At 38.2% G+C, this 27,722-nt stretch overlaps 1 protein-coding gene across 1 annotated transcript in view; it reads right to left on the reverse strand.

The window, feature by feature from the left end:
• LOC131034213 (uncharacterized) overlaps positions 1-27,722 on the reverse strand; it is a 92,080-nt gene that overhangs the window by 21,581 nt on the left and 42,777 nt on the right. Inside the window, exons 3-4 of the mRNA XM_057965605.2 lie at positions 25,244-25,303; positions 25,082-25,137 (exon numbers count right to left, since the gene is read on the reverse strand). Of these exons, the coding sequence (XP_057821588.1) occupies positions 25,082-25,137; positions 25,244-25,303 (116 nt within the window). The remainder of the gene's footprint in view (positions 1-25,081; positions 25,138-25,243; positions 25,304-27,722) is intronic.

The raw sequence follows: 27,722 nt of genomic DNA on the forward strand, positions 1-27,722 counted from the left end.
CATCATTCAACCATTGTGGAGCAAAATTACATCACTCATATGCAAGCATGCGTGTGTAATTAGGGTTTTGTCATGTCCATGCCATTTCATACTATATATGTGATTACATTTTAAAAAGTAAAGCATCATCAATTGCAGATTTGAGGTATATCTTTCCATTATTTATTTTTCTATTTGCATTTATTCATTCAAGGTTAATTTCCTAAACCGAGGTTTGACTTAGGCAAACCCCTATTTCCAACCATTTTCCCTTTTTCAATGTGTAGAAACCGGTACAGAGTTGCGTTAGGGAGGATCGACAATATTCATAGAGACAAACAAATTTCTTTTTTGACAATGGAAAGTTCGGAGGACCATGGTGACCACCACCACGGTCACGACAATTTAGGTCGAATTTTGGGGAGCAGATCCAAATCATATTCCTTTGCTCAGATCCAGGTTTGTTGCTCTATGCGACGACTATAGCTCGTTGTTTATGCCCAATCTCTTTGTTGATGTGTTTTTCATGCACATGCGAACACAAAATAAAATACCCAAAAGTATCTTATCCTCTCTTGAACAAAGCTTCTCAAATGCTAAAGATCAGCTTGAGGATCACTTGAGATAACTCCAAGGTTCCGGTATGTCAAGTTACGACGTGTGGATAAGCTCTGTTGGTTTATGTGATTGCTAGTATCACAAGGGGACTTACGTTGAATTGTCAAATGCTTGAATCGTTGGAACTTGATCATCTGATGTTGCAATCTTGTGATGTTTTTTGGTCCTAAACTAGCTTGAGTTGAAAAAAGGGCAAAAGATGAAGGGTTGAGAGAATCTATTCTAAGACCTAGAATGCAAGAAGATAGGTGAATGATTCAATGGAATCCTACTGGGCAAGGTCTCAGCATCAAACTGAACAATTTGACACAAGCTCAGTGCAATCTTCTAAGGAAATTTCAAAGATGTTCAAATCATTACCATCAAACATTGATCACCATTCAAGTTAATGCATAAACAATGGACGCATAACAATTTGAAATCAAGCTCATATCATTCCAATTGACCACGCAAGGCGCACTTACAATCAGCAAGAGGCTAGTGGTATGGACTAAATGGATTCCACATTAATACATTCAACAATTTTCTCCATTCAATCTAATCAACATGAAAATAAATTTGAGAAGTAAAGACTATGCAAGTTGTTGAAGCAACAAATCAAATTCACCTTAACTTCAATGAAATCAATTGTTCTTTACAACAAGGTTTGACTACAATCTTTGCCTTCTCCTAATCTAGCTACCATCTTAGCTCTATTCATTATTCACTACTCTATTCACCAACTATTTTGTTGCTATTCTCTTCTAAAACTATCTATTCTTCTATTCTATTTACTATTAACCTTTACAAATGAAGAGCTTGAGCCTTTTATAATGCTCTCAATACAATTCAATGGCTCAGATCAACTCGAGATCAATGGCGGAGATTTTAGAATGAAAACCCTAATTAGGGTTTGTTACAAAAAACTCTATTTTGGCCAATGAAATAATTACAACATTTTGACATGACCAATAGATAATAGGGGTAGGTGCCATGAAGTTTGTGTCTTCATATGATGAGCTTGGTTCATTAAATCCGGATGCACAAATGTGGAACTTCTTTGATTGGTGGAGATAGTGACCGAGATGATGACTAGGAAGCCACTCCAACTTGCACTTGTAAACTCGATTCATCACCATGAAGGGATGTTGAGAGATACCTCTTGATACTCAACATTTCAAGCTCACTCAAAGTAGTGGTGATGGGAAACATCGAGGTAGCTGAGTCCTTCCTTAATCCTTGCTAGGTTGCCTTGGGGTGATTGTATAACTTCTCCTTCGCATCGCATTGATCTCTTCATGTCTCCATAGTGTGGTGAGGGTTGAGATTCTTCCTTCCTTAATATCCTTGTGCTTGCTAAAGAAGTTTTCTTCTTGAACTTGCATGGTGGCAGAGTCTTGCAATCTTTCTCTTTTTGCTTTGCAATCACCATCCTCTCTCGTTTGCAAAACAAAACAAACATGATATCAAATACACATAATATATAACCTTGATAGCTCTTCTAACTTGATACATTCTTTGATTTTATGTGTTTTGTAGGTTTGACAAGAGGATTTAAAGAAGATATGCTCTTATGAAGGAGCACTTGAAGTTGTCTTTTGCTCCTAGAGAGGTTTGCTCCAACCCTGATGCTTATGAAGTTATCCTTAAACTTGTTTTGAACTCGCTTTCATTCATTTCCCTTCATTCTATGGGTTCAAACATTGAGTCTTTCCTCCATTTATTGATGCAAACATGATAAATTGTCCTTAGGGAAGGGCTCTAGAGGAAATTCGCTCCACATGGTGTGCACATGAAGTTCGCTCCCCTCTCTCAGTTCATGAAGTAGCCCTCTAACTTACCTTTCATCATCTTAAATTCAAAATTGTTCTCTCCTAAGCATATTAAGACATCAAATTAGCTCAAGGAAATGATCTATTAGCTGTTTTGTATCTTATTTTGGGCAAATGAAACAAATTCGCTCCCCTAAGCTTGAACATGAATTTCGCTCCTATAGGTTTGAACTTGATGTTCGCTCTCCTGCCTCATTTCATGAAGTTCGCTCCCCTCCTTTGATTCCTGAAGTTATCTCCTCCACCTCAGTTCATGAAATTCGCTCTTGTATGCTAAAAGGTGAAGTTCACTCCCCTCCATTGATTCCTGAAGTTCGCTCCCCTCTTTTGATTCCTGAAGTTCGCTCCCCTCTTTTGATTCCTGAAGTTCGCTCCCCTCCTCTAATTCTTGAAGCTCACTTTTGACTCAAAATCACCATTTCTCTTTGCATATGAAGTTCACTCTTGGAGGTCGTCACATGAAATTCTCTCTCAAACTCATTCTCATGAAGTTCGCTCTCCATCCACAAGAAATGAAGTTTGCTCCACTCCTTGAGTTCATGAAGTTCACTCTCCTCCATGAGTTCATGAAGTTCGCTCCTATGGGCTTAAACATGAAGTTTAGACATGGAGTTCACTCTCCAAGGCAAGCACGTGAAGTAATTCTTAAATCTCACCTTTCATCCTCTTAACACCAAAGTTACTCTTTCCAAACATCAAATCAGCTCAAGGTAGTGGTCTTGTAAGCATCTTGCAAGTTCGCCTTCAATTAGGGGCTCATGAAATTCGCTCTACTTAGCTTCCACATGAAGTTCGCTCCCTATGCTTAGACATGAAGTTCGCTCCTCTATGCCCAAACATGAAGTTTGCTCCTATATGTCCAAACACGAAGTTCGCTCCTAAGGGCTTTTAGATGAAGTTAATTTCGAACAAACTTTTCTTCCAATCACTTCATTGTTGCATCAATTCAATCCTTAAGAGTTTTCAAGTCTTCATCGTCAAACTTTCCTTATGAAGGCCTAAAATGCAAAATTTGCTCCTATCAAAGAATACATGAAGTGGGCTTTGTTCTAAAGAAGAAGTTCTTGAGGTGTTCTCAAACCGAAATCATACTCACTCTCCTCATCCATACACTCTAATTCACACTCAAACAAGACTTCTAAGACACATTCACTCCCAAAGTGACGCTCATGAAGTTCGCTCTTGAGGCTATATACCAAAAGTGAATTTCAAATCAAGACTAACTTACCTTCGCTTTCTTTCACTCACTCTCTCAACTTAAGTGCACCATGCCATACTCAACATGAAGTGTTAGGGAGAATTTCACTCTAAGGGAGAGGCACATGAAGTGGATTGAACTTTGGCACTTAGTGCTTTCTCACCCCTTCTTCTTTGTTCCATTTGGTTGAAATCATGATGGAATTCACTTCATTCGTGACGAAGGTGCTAACAAACTCACTCATTTCACACCTCACACAAGGCCATCCACCTGACTCCTGACTTCTTGATCATCAATATCTCTTCAATGCAAAGGCTAATAGCTTAGGACTCTAACGCTATCCTAGAAAGCAAGAAAAAAGTGGGGGCCCCCATTTGCGATGGGGCAATGTGTGAATATCCCACAACAAACTTCAATATTCACCAATTTACCCTAATTTCAGCATCTTCAACAATTCAATTCAATCTAAGGAGGATAAATTCCTATCATAGAAACCAGGAATCTGGTTAGAATCTTAATCCTAGAGAGGCTAGATCTATTAGATTCCCCTCCTTAATGTAATGGTCTATTAAGCAAAGATTAATGGTTTTACTACATGTGGTGTTGAAACCCTAATTTTTCACCATTACAAAAGGTACCCACCAAGTTGCATAGAATTGATTTTAAGGAAGAGTTTGGTGATTTGATCACTCTACTCAACCAAGTTACAGGAAGTCCTCGCGCATTTCAATTTGAGAATTGGATATTCTACTTCATGGAAACAGTGTCAACTGGAAGAGAAAAGATCAATTGGGTGAGTATCATAAGCAACAACCTTGACATATAGTTGAAGAGGCTTCAATGCAATAAAGACATTTTAGATGAGTTCATACCTCATATATTCACTAGCCAAAGCTCATGAATATGCAGGATTAACGTATAGAGGTCCAGATGGAATGGGAGTTGGAGAGATGAGAGCATGTGAATCCTACACACAACTACACAACCCTGGCAAAGCACATTGCAGGAGAGTGAACGATGCTTTCACTATGCACTTGACAAGAACGTTGCAAGGCGGCATCCATCAAAGACTATCCCCGCAAGTAAAAGAGTTAGTAAAGAAATTTGGTGCTTCGCATATCCAATTTCCCAAGTTCACCTACATAAGAATTCCAGGATGCTCTTGTTGGCCCTACATGCTACCACACTACCCTACCAACAAGATGGTATTGCTAGAGTTGGTGAAACAGTTGATCACATATGATAAGGTGCAAAAGAATAGACATAAGACAAGGATTGATTTTCCCATCTCAGTTGGGCAATCAATAGAAGTGTGTCCATTCTTGCAAATAGCTAAGAAATTGGAAGAAGAATTGAGATCCTACCCTCTTATCCCATACTTCTCTAGAGAAAACTTTGATCCTTAGGACAACATGAGAAGAGCTAACAAAGAAGGCATAAGCATAAGCTACAATTGGAAGATTGTTGGATGAATGCCCAAGATGATTTAGAGATAAGAAGGAAGATGTGTTCGAGGCTACCGATTGACATCGTTAGGACATGTAAAGTTTTCAACATTCTAGATCAAGCACAAGATAGTGGAGAACGCCTGGACAGCCTGTATATGAATGAGAGAAAGACAAGAAGGTAGAGGTCAATTGGATTGATATTGAGATCACTGATTTGAAAGACTTGATGAAACCAGTCTTAGCACACACACAACGATGGGTAGACATCCAAACTTAGAAGTTAAAGAGCCAGAATGCACAACTGACATTCGATTTGATAGGAGAGTCAGATTCATTTGATGAAGAGACAGAAAGCATGAGCATGAGTAAAAGTGCCACCCAGTCGGTTCACTCCAAAGGTTCAAAGAGAAAAGAAAGTCATAAGGGTCATTACATAAGAAGCATAAACCAAATTTAGGTTGTCCTTCTACTAGTACTTCTTCCATACATGATGTAGAGATGAATCGGGTAGTTGACAAGGAGAGTCAACCACCCAAGGGAAATATAGATCATGGAGTGAATGAATCCATGGAGTCTACAATCCAAAATAGTAGATGGGAAAAGATAGAAAAAGGGAAACAACCCCAAGGGCTCAGTTCCACATGAGCAAGCTAATAGCAAAGTGGGTGAAGATGAATATGTGGATATAGAGAATGACGATGAAGAAGTAACCTCTCCACCCCGAGAAGATCAACAGCTCAAGGAGGTGCAAGTGGGAGAAGAAAGATCCGCTATCCAAGCATGGCTTAGGGAGAGATTAGCAAAGGAAGTCATAGTGGTAGAAGAAGAGCCTGTGGATGATTTAGATAGTTTCCTAAACAAAGCTCAAGGGACAGTTGAAAAGAAGGCTACTAAGATGTCAAAGATAACAGAGGATAGTACAGGATCTCAAGTGTTACAAATTGCCACTCCAAGGGTAGACAAGCCTAAAGATAAGATCACAATGATCTGGAGATTATTGAGTTAGGTCTTCCCACCACTGAGAAGGTGATGGAAGAGTTGAATGACATAGTAAAAATTGTTCATGATATGTTGAAGCTTGAAGTAGAGAAAAACAAAAAGCTCAAGAAAGAAGTGAGTGCATTGAGAAGCTACCTATTGCAATTCAAAGAACCAATAAAGCAACATGATCCTTCAAGAATGCCTCCACCACTGCTTCCTCCAAACTTAGTTGATAATTTAGAAAAGATGAGGACTTCAGCTCATCTGATGGAGAATTGGATAAATAAGTCTTTCAGAAGGGCAAATGCATTTGTGAAGGATCTAGTAAGAATATTTGATAAAGTCTCAAGTGTTCTTGAAAGAACCCAAATCCTCATGGCAGCTTATGATGTTTTTACTTTCACCAAAGATTACACCTTGCCAAGACTGCAAGCAATGAAGATAAGCAGACTTTGGTGAATGGAGAAGTATTGAAAGATGGACAATCACTTTACTTCCAGCGGTGGTATATCTTGCTCTGAATGAGGAGGATCAGCTTCGAGGATATCAACAGTGGTTGCACTCAAGTAGACAATGCAATAAACATGATACATGATAAAATTGTGGAAGTAGCTGAAATCATACTTGAGAAAGAGATGAATGAAGGAATTCATATAGATGTCGATCAGCTAATTGAGAGAGTGAAAATCATATTCTTTGGGACAGTTGGATCACATTTAGAGAAGCAGCTAGAAGACATACACTCATTCACAGTACTCAACAGCAAGACTAAAGATTTCGGGCCAGGATTGGAGAAAACCTTTGCCTCTGCCTTAGAGGAGGTGAGCTTCATGGAAGATCAATTGAAGAACGTACCTACTGCTTCAATAGCTAAGATTGAGATCATAGTGTCCAGATTCATTGAATTTGCAACAAAAGAAAAGGATAACGGAAACAAACTTCTAGAAGAAAGTTTGTTATGATCTCATGTGGCATCTTTTTTTCTCATTGGAGGATTTTTCCTCGAAGTTTGTGCCAAATGGATGTCATATTCCCAATGGCTGATATTAAATAATTTGCAATGGTTAAGTATTTTGTAGTAACAAACCCTAATTAGGGTTTAGGTGGCAAGATCTTGGCCCTTGATTTTAATTTAATCTTGGCTATTCATTGTATTTGAGAGCACTATATAAGCTCCACCCATTTCATTTGTAAAGGACCGAACAGAAGAGTTTTGAAGAATTGTTGCTTTGATGCTGCCAAATATAATAAAGTCATTAAAGTGTTAGTGAATTATTGTGTTTTGGAGCATTTGCTCGTTTCTTCATCCTTTTATGAGAGAACTTAATATCTAAAAAGACAAAAAAATAGATAGAATAGAACTTGCTTAAGTATTTGGATGAATGAAAGACTCATATGCATGATTGATAGTGAAGCTATTATTGTTCATACTACTAATATTTCATCGATGGTGAAGTATCTTGCGTAGTCAACTGAACTCATTTCAGCCAAGCTTAACTTCAATTACTACTTCTTCATTGATATGCTTCATCTTGATGGTATCTATATTTGTGGTAGTGATTTGAAAGTTATCAGCTATTCCTAGAAGATTGCACTAGCTTTGTGGAGTTCTTCGCATGTTAAAGAAAAAGTTTGGTTGAGCCTCCACTTGAAGTCATCCATTGTTCTTGCATTCTTAGTGTTAGTTTAGCATTCCTAAACCCTTACCTCTTTTTTGCATTTTTTTTATCAAGCCAACATTAGTAGTAATAGGAAAGAACCACTGCAACATCATTCAAAAAAACAGCATTCCTTGTGATTAAGAAGTTTCATCTCCTAGAACAATTACTTAAATCCTTTTGGAGGTACAACAAAACACATCAAACCATTGAAGCTATCCAACACGTCAAGACCTAACATTGTAAACCTTGGAGTCGTCTCAAGCAATCCTTGTGTTTAGCATTTAACAAGTCTTTATTCAAGAGAGGATAGAGTATTCCATACTTAATTTTGTGTTCGATAGTTCATAAAACACACATCAACAAGTGGAAATGCCAAAAAAAAGTAATAGATTTGAGCAAATCAAGATTAGGATCCAAAAGTTCACCTTTAAATCAACGGAAGACTACAGAGTCGCCAACCCCCCCTCTAATTATCTAGGGGAGGATTTGGTTGATTATGGGGTTGGTCTCGAGGTGGCTCTTTATTTCTTCTACAAACTGGATTTCCCAGAATAGCTACAACAGGAAATCTCCTTGCCCTACATCTCACCAGACTATGGAGTTGGGCTAATTGTTCCTCTTCTTGTAAAACTCGACTTTGTAATCGTCAGAGTTTCTTCTACACCTCCAAGCCAAAGTTCTCAATTGTGTAATGAGGTCTTCTTACTCATCTTGCTAGCACAAGTTCGGTTGAAGGACTGGAAAGATATCCTTGTGAAGAAACACCATTTTGATTCATCACAAACAAGCAATTCATCAAAATCACCATGCGAGAGTATTTAATATATAACTCTCTAGTAGAGTCGCCAAAAATCTGTCAGTTAACAAATTTGCCAAGTAACTCTGTTTTCTCACGCCCAAACAAATGGCAATTGAAACCATCAGTTGAGTTAGATGTAATGATATTTTACACTTGCTCTCTGCTTATTTTACAAGGCACAACTACCTTCTAATAAAACATAATAAATGAAAACTATGCATGCTTTTAACCAGAAAGCAGGGGAAAGGCAAAACTTTTAACCAAAAAGCTTTAAAAGGAAATAGGAAATAACTAAATTTAGGACAAGATAGAATACAGAGATTCTATACTGAAGAATCAAATCGTAACAACCTCTAACTTAAAGACTGTCATAATATCCATTCAAAGATGAATTATTCATAACAGATACTCTAATATAAAATTTAAATTACTTCTGAAAACAATAAGAAATTATCTAAATAGAAACGCATTCCACATAAGAAGAATAAACCATAAGATTATCGTAACTCAAAGTTTAGGACTCTTAGGAAACAATTCAGATAATTTTCATTAATTACTCCTTCAATAATTGTATTACATCTTCCTCTCTTTTTTTTCTCTCTTGAAAAGAATCCCCCCCCTCATTCTTATTCATAGCCAGGTTTTAATAACTATCATCAAAGGTAACGGCTTCTTGAGGGTAGTCGTTACAAAGATAGTTATACAAAACTTCAAGAAAAACGACTCTTGCAGAGCCATGTCGCATTCTTCCCCGAATATTCAGTTGCGAACATGTGTCTTCCTCATTCACATTCTTCACATCATCAAGATCATATTCTACTCCTAGTGATATCTAAAGGACTAAATTTCAAGCATAATAATCAATCAACCATAAGAATTCTACAATACTGGAATTCAGCAAGTGAGTTTGTATAGGTTCAGGGGAAATACATTGCACGGGGCCAGGTGAGGAACATTCAAGCCCTTCAAGATAACATGTTTGAGAGGGGCACCCTGAAGAGGTGAGGGTAAAGAAATGGGATAAATTGATTCTAACCTATCACTCTACTTCTCTACAACCTCCTTCGCGATGCGGAAAACTTAGAGCTCTTGTTGTTGCGTGTTTGGGATGATAAAGAAGTTAGAAAGATGACGGCCAATTTCAAGGATTAAAACATTAAATGCATTTAATTTTGGTGGTTAAGGTACTGCAACTTCTCTTTAAAATTGCGCTAACACGCTTCTCATGTCCTTTATCATTTGTTGGTCATGAATGAACTGAATTGACTGACATCACAAAAAAACAATGTCTCGAGAGCCGAAAACGCTTTGAGCTAGGCAATCGGCAAAATATTGAACTGCTGAACCAAGCTAGCAAAGAATACATAGGTTCCAAGATTTCCCGATTGACCGACTATAAGAATTCATACATCTTCAAAACCGACAATGTTCTGAGAAGGGTCGGTCGGTCAAGGATTTCTTGAACTTGGGAATCCAAAGGAAAGGTTTAGGGACATGTTAGCCTGTCGATTAGGTACAAAGGTCCGACAAAAGCCTGACTGTAAACAAGGCTTGCTAACGCTAAGTGCGCGTGTCGGGGTGGAGAGTGATATATGAACTCATATTTTAGGCTTGAGGCAGGGAAAATGAAAATTTCAAACATCGAAGCAACTCTAACAACATGCAAGCAAAATTTTCCTTGAGTGCACCCTCAATTGAGTTAGGAATTATTTCAACAAAAGAAAAGTTGCAAGCATTTGTCCAAGCCGACCAAGTGCTAGAGATAAGGAGTACCTGGGTGTCATGAACTATGGGGCACTAAAATCACTCTATCATGGAATTCCAAACAATGAACAAGGTCGCACAAGCACTAAAGTGAGAAGTGCGAGGATAGTTGAGCGCTAGGATCAAGTAAACAAGGAATGCGGGTCACTAAAATAATGTGCACAAGGACAAAATGACTTTGTGAAGAATTTTCGAACGAATTCCATAGATTCACCAAGGAAAAATTGACTTCGATTGTGAATCCATACTTAGATCTTGATTTTGCATCTTAACCTTGAATTCTCTATTGAGACTTCAGATTGAGTTTTTGAGTTTAGAATTCGACACTAAAAACAAGGAATTGAAACAAATTTTGTAAATTTGCACACTCAGCCATGGAATTTGAACTTCAATTTTTGAATTCCTTACTCAAACAAGGATATTAACATCTCAACCTTGAATTCCACATTTCAACATGGATTGCACTTGAATTTTGCATTTTGTCCAAGGATTTTTACAAAAAAATTGTATTTTCACTTCCAACCTGTTGATGTGTCTTTTATACACGATCAAACACAGAATAAAATACCCAAAGGTACTCTACTTGTGGATAAGCACCAGTGTTCGTTGTGTTTGTTGTTTCATCAAGGGGCCTTACGTACTTTCTATGAAAGTTGGTTCTTGCGACTACTTTATCAATGAGGAACTAGATTTTCCTAATACTAACCGATGTTTCATAAAAGGCAAAAGATAAGGGATTCGAGAGGGTTATGCTAAACTAGGCCTAAGAATGACTAAATGGAGGGCGATCTTAGTGAAACTCTACTAATCTCAGTATTGCCATAGAACAACAACTCTATTGGAATCGGTGCGATCTTCTAAAGGAATTCAAAGATTTTCAAATCATTAATGAACATAGATACTATCAATAGGATACATATCAGTATTCAAATAATGATTGAACCCTAAACAATTACAATATTTCCAATTGACCACACAGGGCACACTTACAATCAATAAGAGGCTAGTGGTTTGGACTATGAGCTTCACTAAAAGACCAAACACAGCATTTATCACTCAATCTAACTCTAACATCTAAATATTATCTTCAATAAGAATGATTCAAGAAGATGAACAACCATGTAAGAAGCCACAAAGATTGCAATAAAACACCATAACTTCAATATTTCATTGATCTCATAGCAAAATATAACAACAATTGTTCAACTTTCTCTCTTCACCAAATTTGTATAGCTACACTTCTTCTCTGCTACTAATAAACTTATTCCTCTTAACTCTAACCTTTAAAATGAAATGAGTGAGAGCTCATATAGCATTCTCAAATACAATGAATGGCCCAGATTTAAAGAAGATCGAGGGCTGAGATTTTGACACCTAAACCCTAATAAGGGTTTGTTACAAAAATAACCCTAATTAGATAAGCATTATCATAACATAGCCAATAGAAATTGGCACAAATAACGAGGAAGCATACTCCAATAGGGATTGAATCGCCACATCCTTTCATAACAACTTCTCATCTAGAATTTTGTTTCCTTTTCCTTGTTCCTTTCCGGCGTATTCAATGAATCTGGACGTAATACCTTCAACCTCTGCAATGGGAATCTCAGGCAGGTTCTTCATTCGCTCTTCCAAGTGAAGGACCTCATCAAAGGCCGAAAGAAGAGTCATCTCCCATTCGTGCTCCAACTCTTTTGTTTTCTCGATCAGGAACATAGTAGCGTACATCTGATTTCGCTACTCTTCTGTGATCATGTCTTCCTCTCTACAAAAAATAACCTTGGTCCTATCCTCCAATTCTTGGACATCCACATATGTTTCAATCTCTATCCTTCTATCAAGGATTGCACATAATACATCAAACACCTTATCCTGAATAGGATGGATAGTGTCCTCAATTTGGCTGCACCTACTATTGATGTCCTTGAATAGAACTTCCTTCATTTGGAGCAAAGTTGACCATTGTAGGAGATTATGGGTTCCACCATCAATTATCCTCTCTCATGCTAAAACCTGTCTTGATGTCCTTCTTACCACTTGCAATACTGGGAGGACAATGTCTCTAGTGTGAGTGAATGCATCGACAATTACCACTAGATTATGAATGATCTCAAGGACTTGGATGGCCCTATGGATTGATTTCATCATTCTTCCAACAAATTCCTTAGCTACCATGTAGGATCTATCAATCCATGTATCCATGAGTCAAGCTAAGTTCTTCATCTTTTCTGCCTGATTTATTGACTCAAGAGGGAGTGCCTGCAAGGGTGAGACTACTGGATACTGTCGCCTTAACGGTTGATTAAGGTGGCTAAAATAATTCCTCCAAGCGTTAATCTCGTTTTCCAACCTTTTATTCTTTTCCATTTCTTTTAGTTTATCATTAACTGCCCTTACTGAATCAGTCGCATCTTCCATGGCTTGCTCGGAGGTAAGTGGGCCAAGATCAAATGTCTCTGAATCATATTCTTCTGCCATGATCTCATCATCATACTTGTCCACTGTTGGTGTAGCTATCTGTATCTTTCTAGATCCTGTATCATTTTTTATTACCTTTGACATCTTTGTAGTTTTCTTCCTTTCAATCTCCTCTTAAAATTGCCTAGAAGGCTTTCCAAATCAAATACTTGCTCTTCATCTTCAACCACAACTACCTTTGTAAGTCTTTCTCTAAGACAATTTGGAATGTAAGACCTTCCCTCCCTTACTTGCACTTCCTCAAGCAATGGCCTCTCGGCTCTAAAAGGAGATCTCGCTTCATCGTCATCTCTTTCTCTTTGTTGCTCATTAACATCAACTTGGAGAGGAAGAGACTGACTTGATGAATGCTGAGGTGTCCTTCCTTTGTCTTGTTTATCATTTTGTACCGTGGACTCCATGGATTCATCTATCTCATGCACCTTCTCTCTTTGATCCTCTCCTTGACTTATCTCCTTTTCATGTTTGGAAGAAGCACTCGAGGGATGATCAAGATTTATCTTTTGTTTCTTCTTGGATGATTCTCTCTTTTCAGGTCCTTTTCTCTTCGACACCCTAGAATGAGAAGTGTTCTCACTTGCACTCGCCTCTCCTTCTTCCGTTCAAGACTGGATCCATCAATCTCCATTTCTTTGTCTTCTTTCTCATAGGAAGATTGAAGACAACTCAAGACTGGATCCATCAATGCTCTTAAGTCTGCGACCTCTTGCTCATCCCAATCAATCTCCATTTCTTTGTCTTCTTTCTCATAGGAAGATTGAAGATATCTCCACTGTCTTGTGCTTGATTTGCTACTCTATAAACTTTGCATTTCCTGATACGATCTAAGGGCAATCGAGAGTGCATCTTTCTTTTTACCTCTACATCATCTTGAACATTCATCCAGAAGTCCTCTACTTGAAATACATGCTTGTACTTCTTCCCAATTGTTTCTTCCATATGACCATTAGGATCAAAAATTTCTCTCGAGGCAAAAGATGTGAATGAGTAGAGAAATGGATCCTTTTCTGCATCTTCAGCTGCTTGAGAATTAGGACATACTTCAATTGAATTTCCAAGTGAAATAGGTATAGGGATACCATTCCCATGCTTATGTCTTGATGCCTTAGCACAAGCTGCCAACTATCTAGTCACCTCAAGTAGTACTATCCTATCTGTTTGATACCTTGGCAACATATAAGGAGGTGAAGAACATCCATGTATCCTGATGTAGGTGAATTTAGAAAATTGAATGAACCACACAACATGTTTCTTCACGAGCTCTTGTGCTTCTGGAGATAATCTTTGGTGAATTCCTTCTTGTAGTGTCATGGTGATTGAAGAGCACACAGTTATATTGAGAGGGGGGGTGAATCAGTATAATGAAACTTTTTGCCAATTCAATATTTTATATGATAGAATCAATCACTGAAAAATAGTTATGCACATGAACACAATAATTTTGAGTGGAAACCCAATGCGGGAGAAAGCCACTAAAATGATGTCATATATATATATATATATATATATATATATATATGTAATTCTTCTTTTACAATTGTTTGTGAGCACCAACCCACTGGAAGCACCAACCCCCTAATTTTTGTTTTGTGAGCACCAACCCACTGGAAGCACCAACTCCCCAAATTTTTGTTTTGTGAGCACCAACCCACTGGAAGCACCAACTCCCCAAATTCTGTTTTGTGAGCACCAACCCACTCTATGAAAATCTGATTATATTTTGCACAGCACCCCTACACAACACTTTCTTTTCAGATATATTCTTTTATTTTATTCTTCACATTCCACACATTACACTCCAGATTATTCTGGAATTTTACTTCATACAGTATTTTAATATTTTCAATATTATGCACCTCTCATATACTGTTATAATTGGCTTCTCAGTATACATATGTGTAGTTGTATACTCCTTATTTTTATTCTTATAGCATCATATACGTCTGAAAATCACCCTCCTTTTTGACTGAATAATTCCAGAATTATATCATACACTACACACTTTCACACACATCGTAACTCAATCTCCCTTTATACCATTTCATGCCTTTTGGAAAGCGACGACCATATGATTCAAAGAGATACGTCTCTTTTAATATTAACATTCCCTTGAACTTTAAGTAATGCCTTTTCATTAATTAATGTCCATTTTTTATTATCATAAGCATTAATCGCACCTCGTCCAAACTAGCCACTAATCATACCATTATTTCCAATCGAGATATAATTGGTTCTAATCAACCCAATTATTAAGTCCAAGATATCAAGTTGTTTCTTTGACCAATATAATTTAAATGGCAATAAACCTTAAACCGACTCATATAATGAGTCGAGTTTATTCTCGTATATTATGTCTTTATTAATTTAAGGATCGGTTGTGATAAAATTTGCCCAGAATTTAAGTTGGCTTTCAATCTCCATGGACTTGGTAGATAATAGTCTCGGTTATTCTCTATGCTCATAGCTTCGAGTTTGGAATTCATTTATTAATGTACTATTCTGTCAGCGAATGCCTCCTTCAACGATCCTTTGTAATACCTCTTCAAACAAAGTCGATAATTGCTTTGCACTACATTACAATATCATTTGTTCCTCGAACATATAGAATCTCGACCATATTATATGTTGAGTATTCAACCACATGAGTCGTCTATTTGAATACGTGAATATGCTCAGTATGTTTGACATTGTTGCATTAGTTTCTCCTTATGTGGCTTCAATATGAGCAACAGTCAGCAATTATTTGTTTTCAACACATTGCCACCTTGTTAACATGAGTTCGCCATGTGTATTATGCAAATCTTACAAAGCTATCACTCCATACCACGTGTATGATGAATGGTGATCTCTCTGAGGTATTGTAGCTGCTAATATTCATATTATCTGGTTTGCTCTTTAATTTCTTTATCGATGCTTATTCCCTCATCTTCTAACTTAGTGCTGCCACAGTAATTGATCTGTGCTTCATTGTCTTTAACAAAGTCAGTGCTCTCCATATCTTATACCATCTGTAACTTTACCAGATGCAATCGCTGTCTTTTATTAATCTATGAATCGTCTTGTCTTCATAACAAATCACTGGCTTGTATTGTTCAATATTAACCATAATAAGAATCGGTTTGTATCATGGATCGAACTTTATCTATTGTCATGGGTTGAAGAAGTCGATGCCTTAATATTATCGCTGTCATTAGTCCATTGCTTTAATATCTCTGTCATGTTCTCATCAATCGACCAATTACCCAAACTATATTCCATTGCTTATCGCTGCATCTAATATAAGATTCGGCTACAGATTCTGATCGCTGTGTATTGTTTTTTATTGTCTTTAATGAAATTGAAACCTTACTCCATACTCGCTACCATCTCAAGTCGTCATTCTTCATTTTGTCCACTACTCTTCTCATTTTTTATTGCTCCATAGTACATTGTTTATATTTGCTGATGATAAGATATTCTGGAAATGTATTATTAATATTCTGGACCCGTCCTTTTTTTGATATCAATGACAACACTTTCATCAGTGATATGCATTGTGAAAGTATCATTGACTAGTTTCTAGTAATTCTTAGGCGGATGATGCAATTGAACATAAGAATCACATACTCTTATCTCTCCGGGTCCTCTCCCAACAACTCCTCTATGTGGTACTCCTACATATTCAAAGCATCTGGCTAAAGAATATATAACATATGAACTCATGTGGAATGACTTAGTAGGGACTAGCCTCCTCAACTGCACATCTAAGTTGTTACTGATAATCCTGGTCCAGTTGAACATTCCTTTCCCTTGAACGATCACTTGTATAAAGAACATTCCTTTTGATATAGTACTACCCTTCATAATTCTTTCCCTTTGGAAGGGACACAACATTTCACAATTAGCACCCTTTGAGAGAGTGCAACCCTTCATAATCTCTGCCATTTGAAAGAGTCACTTCCTTATCTACTTCCCATTTCTTTCTTCTACCATTAATCCTCCCTTGATTCACATGCTTCATTCATTTCTTTCCTTTCTCCATATCTCCCCTTCTCAAATGAGGTTCTCTTCTCCCTTTTATATCTCATTTTTGAGGGAGTCGCAACTTTTCCTTCCATGTCTTTTGACCAATCATTAACTTAATTAAATTTTAATTATATTCAATTATATTCTTTTATATTTTAAATTACATTTTATTTTTTATTCTTTTGTATTTTAATTTTATTATTATTATTTATTATTAAATTCTATTTCAAAGTGGGGACATTACAACCTACCTATAAGAGTAGACGAGGAAAAAGAAGAAAGGGTGATAATTAGGAAATATAAAAATCCTAGAAGGATAAGACCATACTGACTAAGGACCATTGAGAATATAAAGGTAAAGACACAACCTAAAAGGACAAGCCCACTCCCATTAATATTTATTGAACAAATAAAAGTAAAGGAGAACATTGCTACAAGAATAGGGCCACATTAGTTGTAATTTATTTTAAAAAATTAAAGTGTACGAGAAGATGCCTACGAGGACAAGACCACATCAACTGAGATTCATAGAAAAGATCAAGGTAAAGATGAAGATACTTCCCCTGATTTGGAAGTAAGTTAGGTAGTAGAATAAAGGGTTTCATAGAATCTAACCCAATAACTCAAGAATAAGGACAAAGACACAAATAAAATGGAAACATGTCAGAACAACAAAGAGGCATTATGCAAATTTCCACTCACACAAATGAAGATCCATGGCAAGAAAGGCCATCATGATTGACTATTGAGAATTACAAGTGGTTTCACGAGATTACCTTGAGGACAAAACAATGTTTTAGGCCTGGATAGAATGTTGACAGCATACAAGAGGTTTTATAGTACTACATGTATAATTTGGGTGATTTATGGAAACAATTATCCATTACATATCACTCAAATAGCCCTAAAAAACCTCTAATATGCCCAAATAAGCCATAAGCAAGTAAAATATCATGAAGGGAAAAATAAATTCGTGGGAAGAAGATAATTATGTCTTAAATGTTGGGAAAGCATTATGAAGAGGCATTTAAGAGGTTATAAAAAGAAAGGAAAAGTGGGAGATAAGAGCATAAATCATGTGAATTATATATGTACAAGAATAAAGAAGATGATAAGTGAGAGTAAAGCATGAGAAATGAATTATAAGACATGCATAAGACATCGAAATATGTTAATAAATATCTTATGTATATTGATCTATATATATGCATGTATATAATTTCTTATGATTTGGTTTCTACTTATTGCTACCTAGTTCTCTCTTTTTATTGCACCACATCAAGGTCCATTATATGTAATAGAGAATAAAACTTTGGACTCCATTCTAGGTTTTTCTATCAAAAACCATGTAGTCCCAATGTTTACCACTGCAACTAGTAAATTAAATATAGAAAATCACAATGTACAAGACAATGCATACCAAACACGGCAGTAAAATATATCTTTATTAGCACATGCAATCATTACAAAGAAGAAGACCAGAGATGGTCGGCCAAGGATTACACAAATCCGACAATACCGTCCCCCTTCCTTGGCAATACACGACATATTTAAAGGACCCGACGGTTGTCAAGAGGTACACAACTGTCAACCAACCGACACATAACTACCCGAGACTAACAATCCACTCAATACAATTAATTAATACATTGTCGGATAACAAATATTATCAAACATAACAAGCAATTTATGCCGGCAACATCATCCCCCCAAAAAGAAAAAGTCGTCCTCTAGACAACAAGCAAACATCAAATAATATTTGGGAAGACTAACAACAAACAGTGACTTCGACTGGACAACCCCAACTTGTAGTGTATTTGCCAAATCAAATGGGGGTCGAGGGGCAGCACCCCTCGCAGGGTCCCCCCGCCACCAACACCAAATTGCAACCTTCAAAACCACACGTAACTCCATGGCGCACATGATTTTCGTGATTTTTTAAGACGCCAAAAACAATGCTGATGAAGCCAAAAAAGGGCTTTAACCAACGTCTGCAACATGTCGTGAAGAAACCATCTTGTTGTACAGAACAATGGCATTGAGAGGATTGTACCATATATGACACAATGAGAACTCCACACACATGCTGAGGTTGATGATGTGCGGCTGATTGGTGTTCCTGTACAGGATGCAACCACTATCGTACGATGCGAAAGAAATGCTCTGGCCGTACGGTGTTGACAATAGGTTTTGTCCATACGAGACGGAGTATCCTCTGTATGGTGTGGGCAATATGATTTGTCCGTACGTGACGGAATTGGCGTAGGGCAATAACTCCTTGGAACTTCAAAATGTGCATTGGCAATAGGGAACGATGCACTAGGTGTCGTACGGAAGGAATGCACCTGTGATACCGTACGATACGAATGAACTTGACATGTCGTACGGAATGAGCTGAAATTCGTACAATACACAACAATAACCATCGTGAAGTCCGTACAATTATTCCACAATTATGTCGTATAGTTGGACGTACGATTCTGAGGTGATGTACGTGGCAAGGAGAAGGTGGTCGTATGGTGGTGATTCCCTCATGGTGGTTTGATGTCTGTACGGTGGTGATTCCCTCATGGAGGTCTGATGTCTGTACGGTGATTCCCTCCTGGCAGTTTGATGTCCGTACGGTGGTAATTTCCTCATGGTAGTTTGATGTGATGTCGTCTTGGTCTTTAATTGCCTTTGTGTCTCCTTCCGTACAGACTCCTTCGTACGGGTTGAGCCTTATTCCCTTCGTCCAACACCGAACCCTGCCAATGTACTGTTTGTCTGTGTGGCTTTTCTGAATTTCACCTCTATATGGATTTGTGGTACGAAACTCTTCTGACCCCAAGTCTTTACTCCTTGTTTGGGTAGTATTCCGCAAGGCATATAGATCCTTTTGAGGTAAATGGTGTGCTTCCAAATTCCGTACGGATTTGTTGTACGGATGATGTGCTTTCAACTTACACAACCTTCTCTCATACAACCCCCCTATAGCATACAGATGACGTGCTTCATTAATCTTGCAACTTCTCATATGGCCTAACCCCATACAATTCCTTTGAGCTTGTTGGACTTTGCACTTCCTCAATTTCACCAATCTGTAGCATGTTATAGTCGGCGCAAAAGACTTCATAATCCTCCATCTACTAGTGAAATAATCCATTAAGAGAACTCGTCTCATCCTCAAAGCAATCTTCCAATTCGAGCACTGCTTCATAGTTGGGTTTCATGCCTTTCCTCCCTCCATCCATACCTAACTCTCCACCCTCAAACTCAAGAGTCCGAGGGTGCCAGTTCTTCACTCACCATCTAGTTCCTCAAGTCAATGACGTGCTTCCTCCCGTCACTCTCGATCGAGGGTGTGTTTCGCTTCCAGTTATGATTCGCCTTGGCAGTAATCAACCATCCCCTCCCGAGGAGTGCATCATACACCTTCTTTTGTAACCGGATGACTAAAAAGTCCAAGAAAACTTGTTGTGTCCCAATCATTACTAGTGCAAGGCACCTAGCACTCCAAGAATGTAAGCTTTGATTTTCTTTTAGTTTGTGTGTTAATGTGTGATGTAATAATGGACCAACCATTGAGGACTCAATAGAGCCATGGTTGAGTTGTCCAAATTTTGGTTTGAGTCAATTGTCAGGATGTTGCTAGCCTGAGAAGTGAGTTGCTTAGGTAGGTCACAGGCAAATACTCCAGATGAATGTATTCATGGATTAGGAGTCAATTGAGTTGTGTTTAGGTCTTGTAAGGTGTTTGAGGACCTTCAAGAGTCTTAGAATGCAAAATTGCATCCTGGAGCAAAAGTTGTCAAAAGTTGTTGGGCAACATTTTGCAATTTCTTGCAAAAGTTGCATTTTTTGGTTATGGGTGTTAGGTAGTTGGTTGAACCAACTAAACTAGTGGATATAAGAGAAATTTCACTTCATTGTACGGGTTGAGGTATTGGAAATGCAAGAGCAAGTTTTTGGTTTGTGAAACAATCTTGTTTCCACCGGGTTTTTGATAGTTTTGTCTTGTTTTTCATTGCTTGTACGGTCCAGTACGGACTAGATGGTGTAAACTCATTGCCATCTTTGTATGTTCATTGTATTTGCTTTCAATAAGGTTGATTTGCAGGTTTGATTGTTCTAGGTTGTGAAGATTTTTGTCATTCTTTGCAACTAGGAGCAACACAGTTGCAAGTAGGGTTTAAGAGCAAGAAATGGCTCTAGCCTAGGCATTCTTTGATGGCACTTGTTGTAATCATTAAGAATGCTAGGTTAGGGTCTGTATATAGTTTTGGAATAGGGTGTGTGATGTTGTAGGTCCAGGAGGAGGAGAAACAATGAAGACCTAGGCTCACCGCTGGGAGTAGGTGAGTTAGGACAGTAAGCAAAGTGCGATTTGTGAGCACTTGGAGATTGATGCAAGCCCAAGTGGCATATGTATGGAAAGCCCTCAGAGTGTCCTTGAAGGTTCCCAAGGTGTTTAGAGCAGGAGTTTTGACTGGTGAAAGGTTCTAGACCAAGTTTGTCAATCCACCGGTTAAGCCTAAAACCCCACAAAATAGTGCAGCATTGGAAACCACACCTGTACGGATAACCCAGATGCACTTTTCCAGTATTGTCTACAACTTCCAAAAGGGTATCTGAATCCATGATTTATTCCTATGCTTGTTTGGGACTTTTGCAAATTAAACCCCAAAAATTGCTTAAAGAGGGCTAATACAATTAGGCCTATTTAGGTGCCGGTAGAGACCTAGAAGGCTTGAGAAACCATGGCAATGGAATTGGTGAGTCTTAAACTTCAAAACACAATGAAGACACCTTATTAATGCATTGGGAAACCATAAGGAGAGTTGGTGTGTTAAGATCCTAGCAAGACTGGTTGGAGCCCAAGAGAGGTGAGTGTGAGTAGCTGAGGTGACAACCTCAAGTGGAGGAGTTGATTGTCCAGAAACCATTGGCTATACCTAGGAGGCAAGTCAAGAAGGTTTAGACCTTGGAGGTCTCATTGTCATAACCCTTACCAAGTGCCATAGGAAGGACTTGAGTAGTTGTAGGGTTGAGTAGGACAAGTCACTCAAGAAGGTGAAACAAACAAGGCTCCAAGACTCTCTGCATCAATTACTTTTTGTGCCATCAATGTTCCCAATGGTTGGATGTCGTGTTGGTCACCACCTACCAAGTGGAAGGTTGGCGGCCAAAGCTTCGGCTTCCCCAGACATTTCCATGTGTCTTCTAGAAGTACATTTACTCCCGAGCCTCCATCGATAATGGTGTTTGTCAGCTTCTTCCCCATTATTTCCATCTTGACGACCGTCGGCTTCCTCTCGATGCTCACCATCAACAACATTGGATCACTGGACTCATTCCCTTCGGCTGATGGTTTTCCCATCAGTTCCTTCTCGTGTGGCTTACATCATTTCTAGATGACTGTGTTGGCAATTGCCATTCTCAATTGGGGCATAATTTGAAGAAGGTCTGCCACCTTGATGGGTACGGTTGTTTGTAGCACCTGTCGGACTATGTTCTTCTCTGACTCACATAATGACATACTTGTAGTTCCATTGGAAGTTACTCGTTCCTTCACCAACACTTGTTCTACTTCGGCTTGTTCCTTTTCCGTACCAGAGTTTAAATACATCGCCTTCTTTGTTTGTGCTCTTGTGATTGCCAAAACTGCATCCTATTGTTCCTCCACGTTCAGCATATTAATACCCTTCTGATTCGGGTAGTTGGTGTCTTCATGGTCACCTGGTCCACACCATTTGCACAATAATTGTATGTTGTCTTTCTTGTTATGGCAGTCTCTCGCAAAGTGTCTCCATACACTACATTGTCGGCACTGTATGATAGGATGTCCTCTGGAGTCGTACTGTATTTGGTTTCGCCCTCATTGATTTCCATAACCACTTGGCGATACATTATGTGATTTCAATGGGCTTGACTCTCCCTGTGTGAAGAGTACTTGTGTACTTCTCATCTTCAAATTGTACGGGCACTCCTTGATTGAATGCCCCAGCACTTGGCAAATTTCACAAAACATATTTCTAGGACAATTACCTTTCGTGTGTCCCTCCCTTTTGCACTCAATAAACCATAGTTCATTACCTTCTTTGTTGGTTCCTTTCTCAGCCTTCAATTCTTTCATCATTCTCAACATATCCCGTCAAAGGGCTCGTACGGTTTTGGATTCTTCGTCACTACTACCTTTAGTGCTCTCATCATCATCGGTCTTCCTCTTCTCTCAGGAGGAGGTTTTGTTTTCACTCTCGATGTCCATCGCTCGATTGTACGCATCAGCGTATGAGGACGGAGGCACTACTTTCATCTTCTTGTGCAGTGAGGGTATCAATCCCTTCGTGAACCACCTCTTCTTCAACCTGTCGGCTGGTTGGTTTTCCATCTTGTTCAACAGTTCTTTGAGCCTACGGTTGTAAGCGCGTACACTCATTTTTCCCTTGCTTAGTATTATAGATTTCGGCCACGATCTCATTATCATCCCTCAAGAGTTTGAATTCCTCCTAGAACACCCTCTTCAGATCACTCCATCTCATCTTGTGTTGGGCATCGAGGTCTATGTACCAGTCAATGGCGATCCCACAAAGGGTGGCAGGAAATGCTTTCAGCCAGTAGTCCCTGTCATCTTGGCCATTTGCCTCCCAAATGGTTATGCATGTTTTGCAATGCCGTACCGGGTCCTACGACCCGTCTCCCGTGAACTTCGGCAGTTTTTGCTTCTCCTGGTTGTTCAACATTGTTTTCACTTGGAAGGTACGTGTGTATTCGCCTTGTGTGCCGGACCTGGGTGGATTGTTTCGACCGCTATGTTTCGGTGCTTTCCCTGCACTCTCGGCCACGCAAGCGTCCTCTACACGTCCACCTTCAACATCCCCAACACTTCGAGTACTTCCAGGTGTGTCGGACCTGAGTGAACTGTTCCGACCACTACATTCTAGTGCTTTCCTTGCACTCTCAGACACGCGCACGTCCTCTACACATCCACCTCCAGCGTCCCAACACTCCGAGTACTTCCAAGCTTCGACTCGTCTTTGTGCTCCCTCCGGCCGAGGGTCGGCAGATCACCTAATCGCTTGGTCTTAACCACCCTGTGGCCTCTTCTCACCTTTGATGGGATCTACTAACATGAATCACTCAAGGCTGACCCGATTTCTTTTAAGGCAACGGCGCCAAAATGTTTACCGCTGCAACTAGTAAATTAAATATAGAAAATAACAATGTACAAGACAATGCATACCAGACACGGCAGTAAAATATATCTTTATTCGCACATGCAATCATTACAAAGAAGAAGACCAGAGATGGTCGGCCAAGGATTACACAGATCCGACAATAACGTCCCCCTTCCTTGGCAGTACACGACATATTTAAAGGACCCGACAGTTGCCGAGAGGTACACAACCGTCAACCAACCACCACATAGCTACCCAAGACTGACAACCCACTCAATACAATTAATTAATACATTGTCGGATAACAAATATTATCAAACATAACAACAGGCAATTTATGCCGACAACACCCAACATCTAGAAATGGACAAACAAATCATGTGGAGATCTAAATAAATTTGTTCTCAATTTCCATTGAGAAACCTCATGTATTGTCCATGTGCAATCTCAAGTGAGCCATCCATCAAACAATTGCCTACAAATAGCATCAAATTTGTCTTTTCCATTCATTGGCACATCAACGGCCTCAACTTAGTCCTCCAATCAGTCAATGGCCCATTAGTGGCTTCAACTCATCCCTCCTATTGATCAATGGCCCATCAATAACTTTCATTGAGCTCATAGTCATTCAAATAACCCATCAATAACCTCTTTTTCCTTCACCATATAATTCCACAAGTAACATCAATTGAGAGACGTGCAACCACAATCAAACAATAAGAATATCATTTATGATAGCCAACAAATGATAAATATGTACAAATTTATCAATTGAATTGATCAAAGCTAGACATACATTTCACATGACTATCCTCCATTTTATATTTTCTGAGATATAAGATAAATTAACAACGGATTTTAATCTTGTTGAATGACAATAAGCTAGTGATTTCCCTCCATCCAGAGCCTTTTTTACTTTTTCAACAACAAAGAACAATGTCTTTATCAAGAAACAAGAACAACCTCTACTAACAAATGGTATATCATTTTACATATTCAATATATGTCTTCTACCCCTAAATCACCATTTCTTAAGGCATCCTTGAGTTTCACAATAGGCAGTATATAGTATATGCACAAATATAAAAAGAGAAATTGACTAAACACTCTTGTCAATGTTATTTTTCAACCTATATGCACAACTGCTTTAAATGTGCAATGGTTGAGCTCGAATAAACCTACTCTTTGCGAAGGTCATTAATTTGTTTGTTCTTCCTTGCAATTTCCATTTGTGCAGTCTGTTAGGAAAAAATATGTGAGTAACTATTAAATCCAAACACAACATAGTAAATCCAAATGAAAAATCAAAGTGAATGTGCCTGGATAAATAGCTCCAAGATTAACCTTGAATAAGCATGAAATGTTGCGAATCAAGACATCCTTGTCTCGTTGTAAGGAGTGATTCTGCATAAATCAATACAAGATCAACATGGTACCTGATTAGAAACTCCTTGCTTTTTCCTGTCTATTCCACTATAAATTAACCACTTAGCTGTAACTTATGACAATTCCATTTCCTTTTATATTAAGGCAAAAGCTAATTTATGTACAATCTAAGTGCTCTTTTCAAGATAGCCTAACATAATGCTTAGAGAAGTAATCATTAGAGAGATAAAAGAAGTTTCCATCTGTCCTCCATACCAAGAAATTTAAAATAAGAAACTATTTTTGTATAAAATGTGAATATTTAGAAAATAATTGTCCAATCAAAACAAGGAGTAAAAAAATTAAATCTACACCAAAAGAAGAGAATTTACATTAATATCTATAAATAAAGAAGAGAATTTATGTTAATATCTATAAATAATCAGTGTACGTCAATTGGACTCGAGAAGTACAAACAGGTATAAAAGAAAAGTAGCTTGGTAGAAAGGGTGTAGTTTATGGAAAGTTAAAATAACAAAGCACAAAGAGAGCACAAATATAATAAAAGGTATTAGACTTAAATTCATTAAACCATAAGATATAGTAAACGTATAAATCAACCTTCCAGGGACGAACCTCTCAATGAAGCATGGAGCAGATGCAGATCGAAAGGAGAAAACATGAAAGGAGGCCAACGTTTGCATGCCTGTAGTAACACTCCAAATAGAAAATACATACATGTAGTAACCCACTTCGTTTTCATAGGAAGCACCATTTGAGTTTAAGAACCTATTTGTAATCTTCTAAAAAACTTAACATGTTGTTACAATTTTTATAACCTTGAGCCCATTGTAATTTGAGTTGTATTTTCTATTTAGCGTTAGAATTATTTTAGCTTAATGTGTTTAGATATATGCAACACTTGTAATATATCAAGGTTAAATTAATCAATTAGATGTTTATTGAAAATATAAAATATTTTTATATTGCTTTTAGTTTTGATGATTTTATTACCATGATAGAATTGATCTTATTGTTATATTTACTTGCAAGGAACACTCGCATGCTACCACATAGATATTAACAAGGGTGTAATGACCTGCATCCCTGCGACAGTAAAAATAACAGCACTTAAACAAACATCACTTGCACATCAACTTCTTGTTGAGACAAAAAAGTCTTTAAATGTGCTATTTAATTTTGTGTGTATTGTTGTGGATGGAATGAGTTGATTATTGTGCGTGTTTCCTTCATTTGACCAACTCCTATCATAACTCTAATGTTATTGGATGAAATAATATATAAATTTCAGTGTTCCACGAGGACGCGTCCCCCCTGAAAATGCAAGCGTTTCCGAGACGGGGATGTCCCCGAGACGCAGGGATGCCTGGGGAACGTCCCTTCACTGCCACCAAGTTTCCTCAGTTGTCTCCGAGACGTTTCCTCACCAGGGGGAGATTTCTCAAAAGTTTCTTGTGTCAAAAATGCCAAAGGGGACGCTGTGACATCCCGAAGACTCCCAGACGTCCCTCAACCTTGGAGGGGACTTGCAAACTGATTTGCAAAGTTTTAAGACTGATTGGTATTGTCGAGTCTATCTCAGGCTGTTTGGCATTGTTTGGGGGCGAACATGATTGCATAGAGTGGGTTTAAGGATGCTTTAAGGGGTTGTTTGGACCTACAATGGTGATGTTTCAGACCTGCAACATAATTTCCAGTTGGATCAGACCTGCATTGTCGTATACAATAATGTAAATCAAAATGTGTGTTCCCTACCTATAGTGATCATTTCAGCTGTCTTTTCAAGGTATTTTCCTTTATTGTTTTCTATTGGGTGCTAGTAACATGCAATTTGGGCAATCTGGAAAGTGTCTTTTCAATGTGCTGCCCTGTACCAACATTTGTATCACTTGTAATTGTTATCAGTACTTGATAGCAGAGATATCATTGTTTCATTTTGCATGGTTCTTATGCTTGTTAAAAAATAAAAGATCATCTAGAGTGATCATTACACATATAAAGATGTTTTTCATGATGACAGAATTGAAAGAGCTTTCACTGTCTTTAGTGTTAGATCCTTTTAAGATATTCCAACAATCTTTCTACTTATAACTTAATGTTCAAAGTTCAATGCAATCATTGCAATAAGTTTACTTATTCCTTATACAGTTATACATAATTTTATAACTAATTTTTCAAGTACTATATGTATTATGTCAGCACTGCTTCCCCACCGTCATTCTAAAACTTAGACCCCAAGTACCCCCATCCCCTAGACGCATCCCCCCGTCCCCCCTTCTCCATGTCCCCAAACTCGGTGGAACACTGCATTTCATGGATAAGCAAAACAGAAACTAACTCAAAACATTATCCACCATTGGAAACTTGCTAATGGAAGAATATAGAAACTTTGACAATGAATGGCATGCAAGCATGCAAACTACTAATCCACATCAGT

The sequence above is a fragment of the Cryptomeria japonica genome, chromosome 3, assembly GCF_030272615.1.
Source record: "Cryptomeria japonica chromosome 3, Sugi_1.0, whole genome shotgun sequence".
In the NCBI taxonomy this organism is placed as follows: Eukaryota; Viridiplantae; Streptophyta; class Pinopsida; order Cupressales; family Cupressaceae; genus Cryptomeria; species Cryptomeria japonica.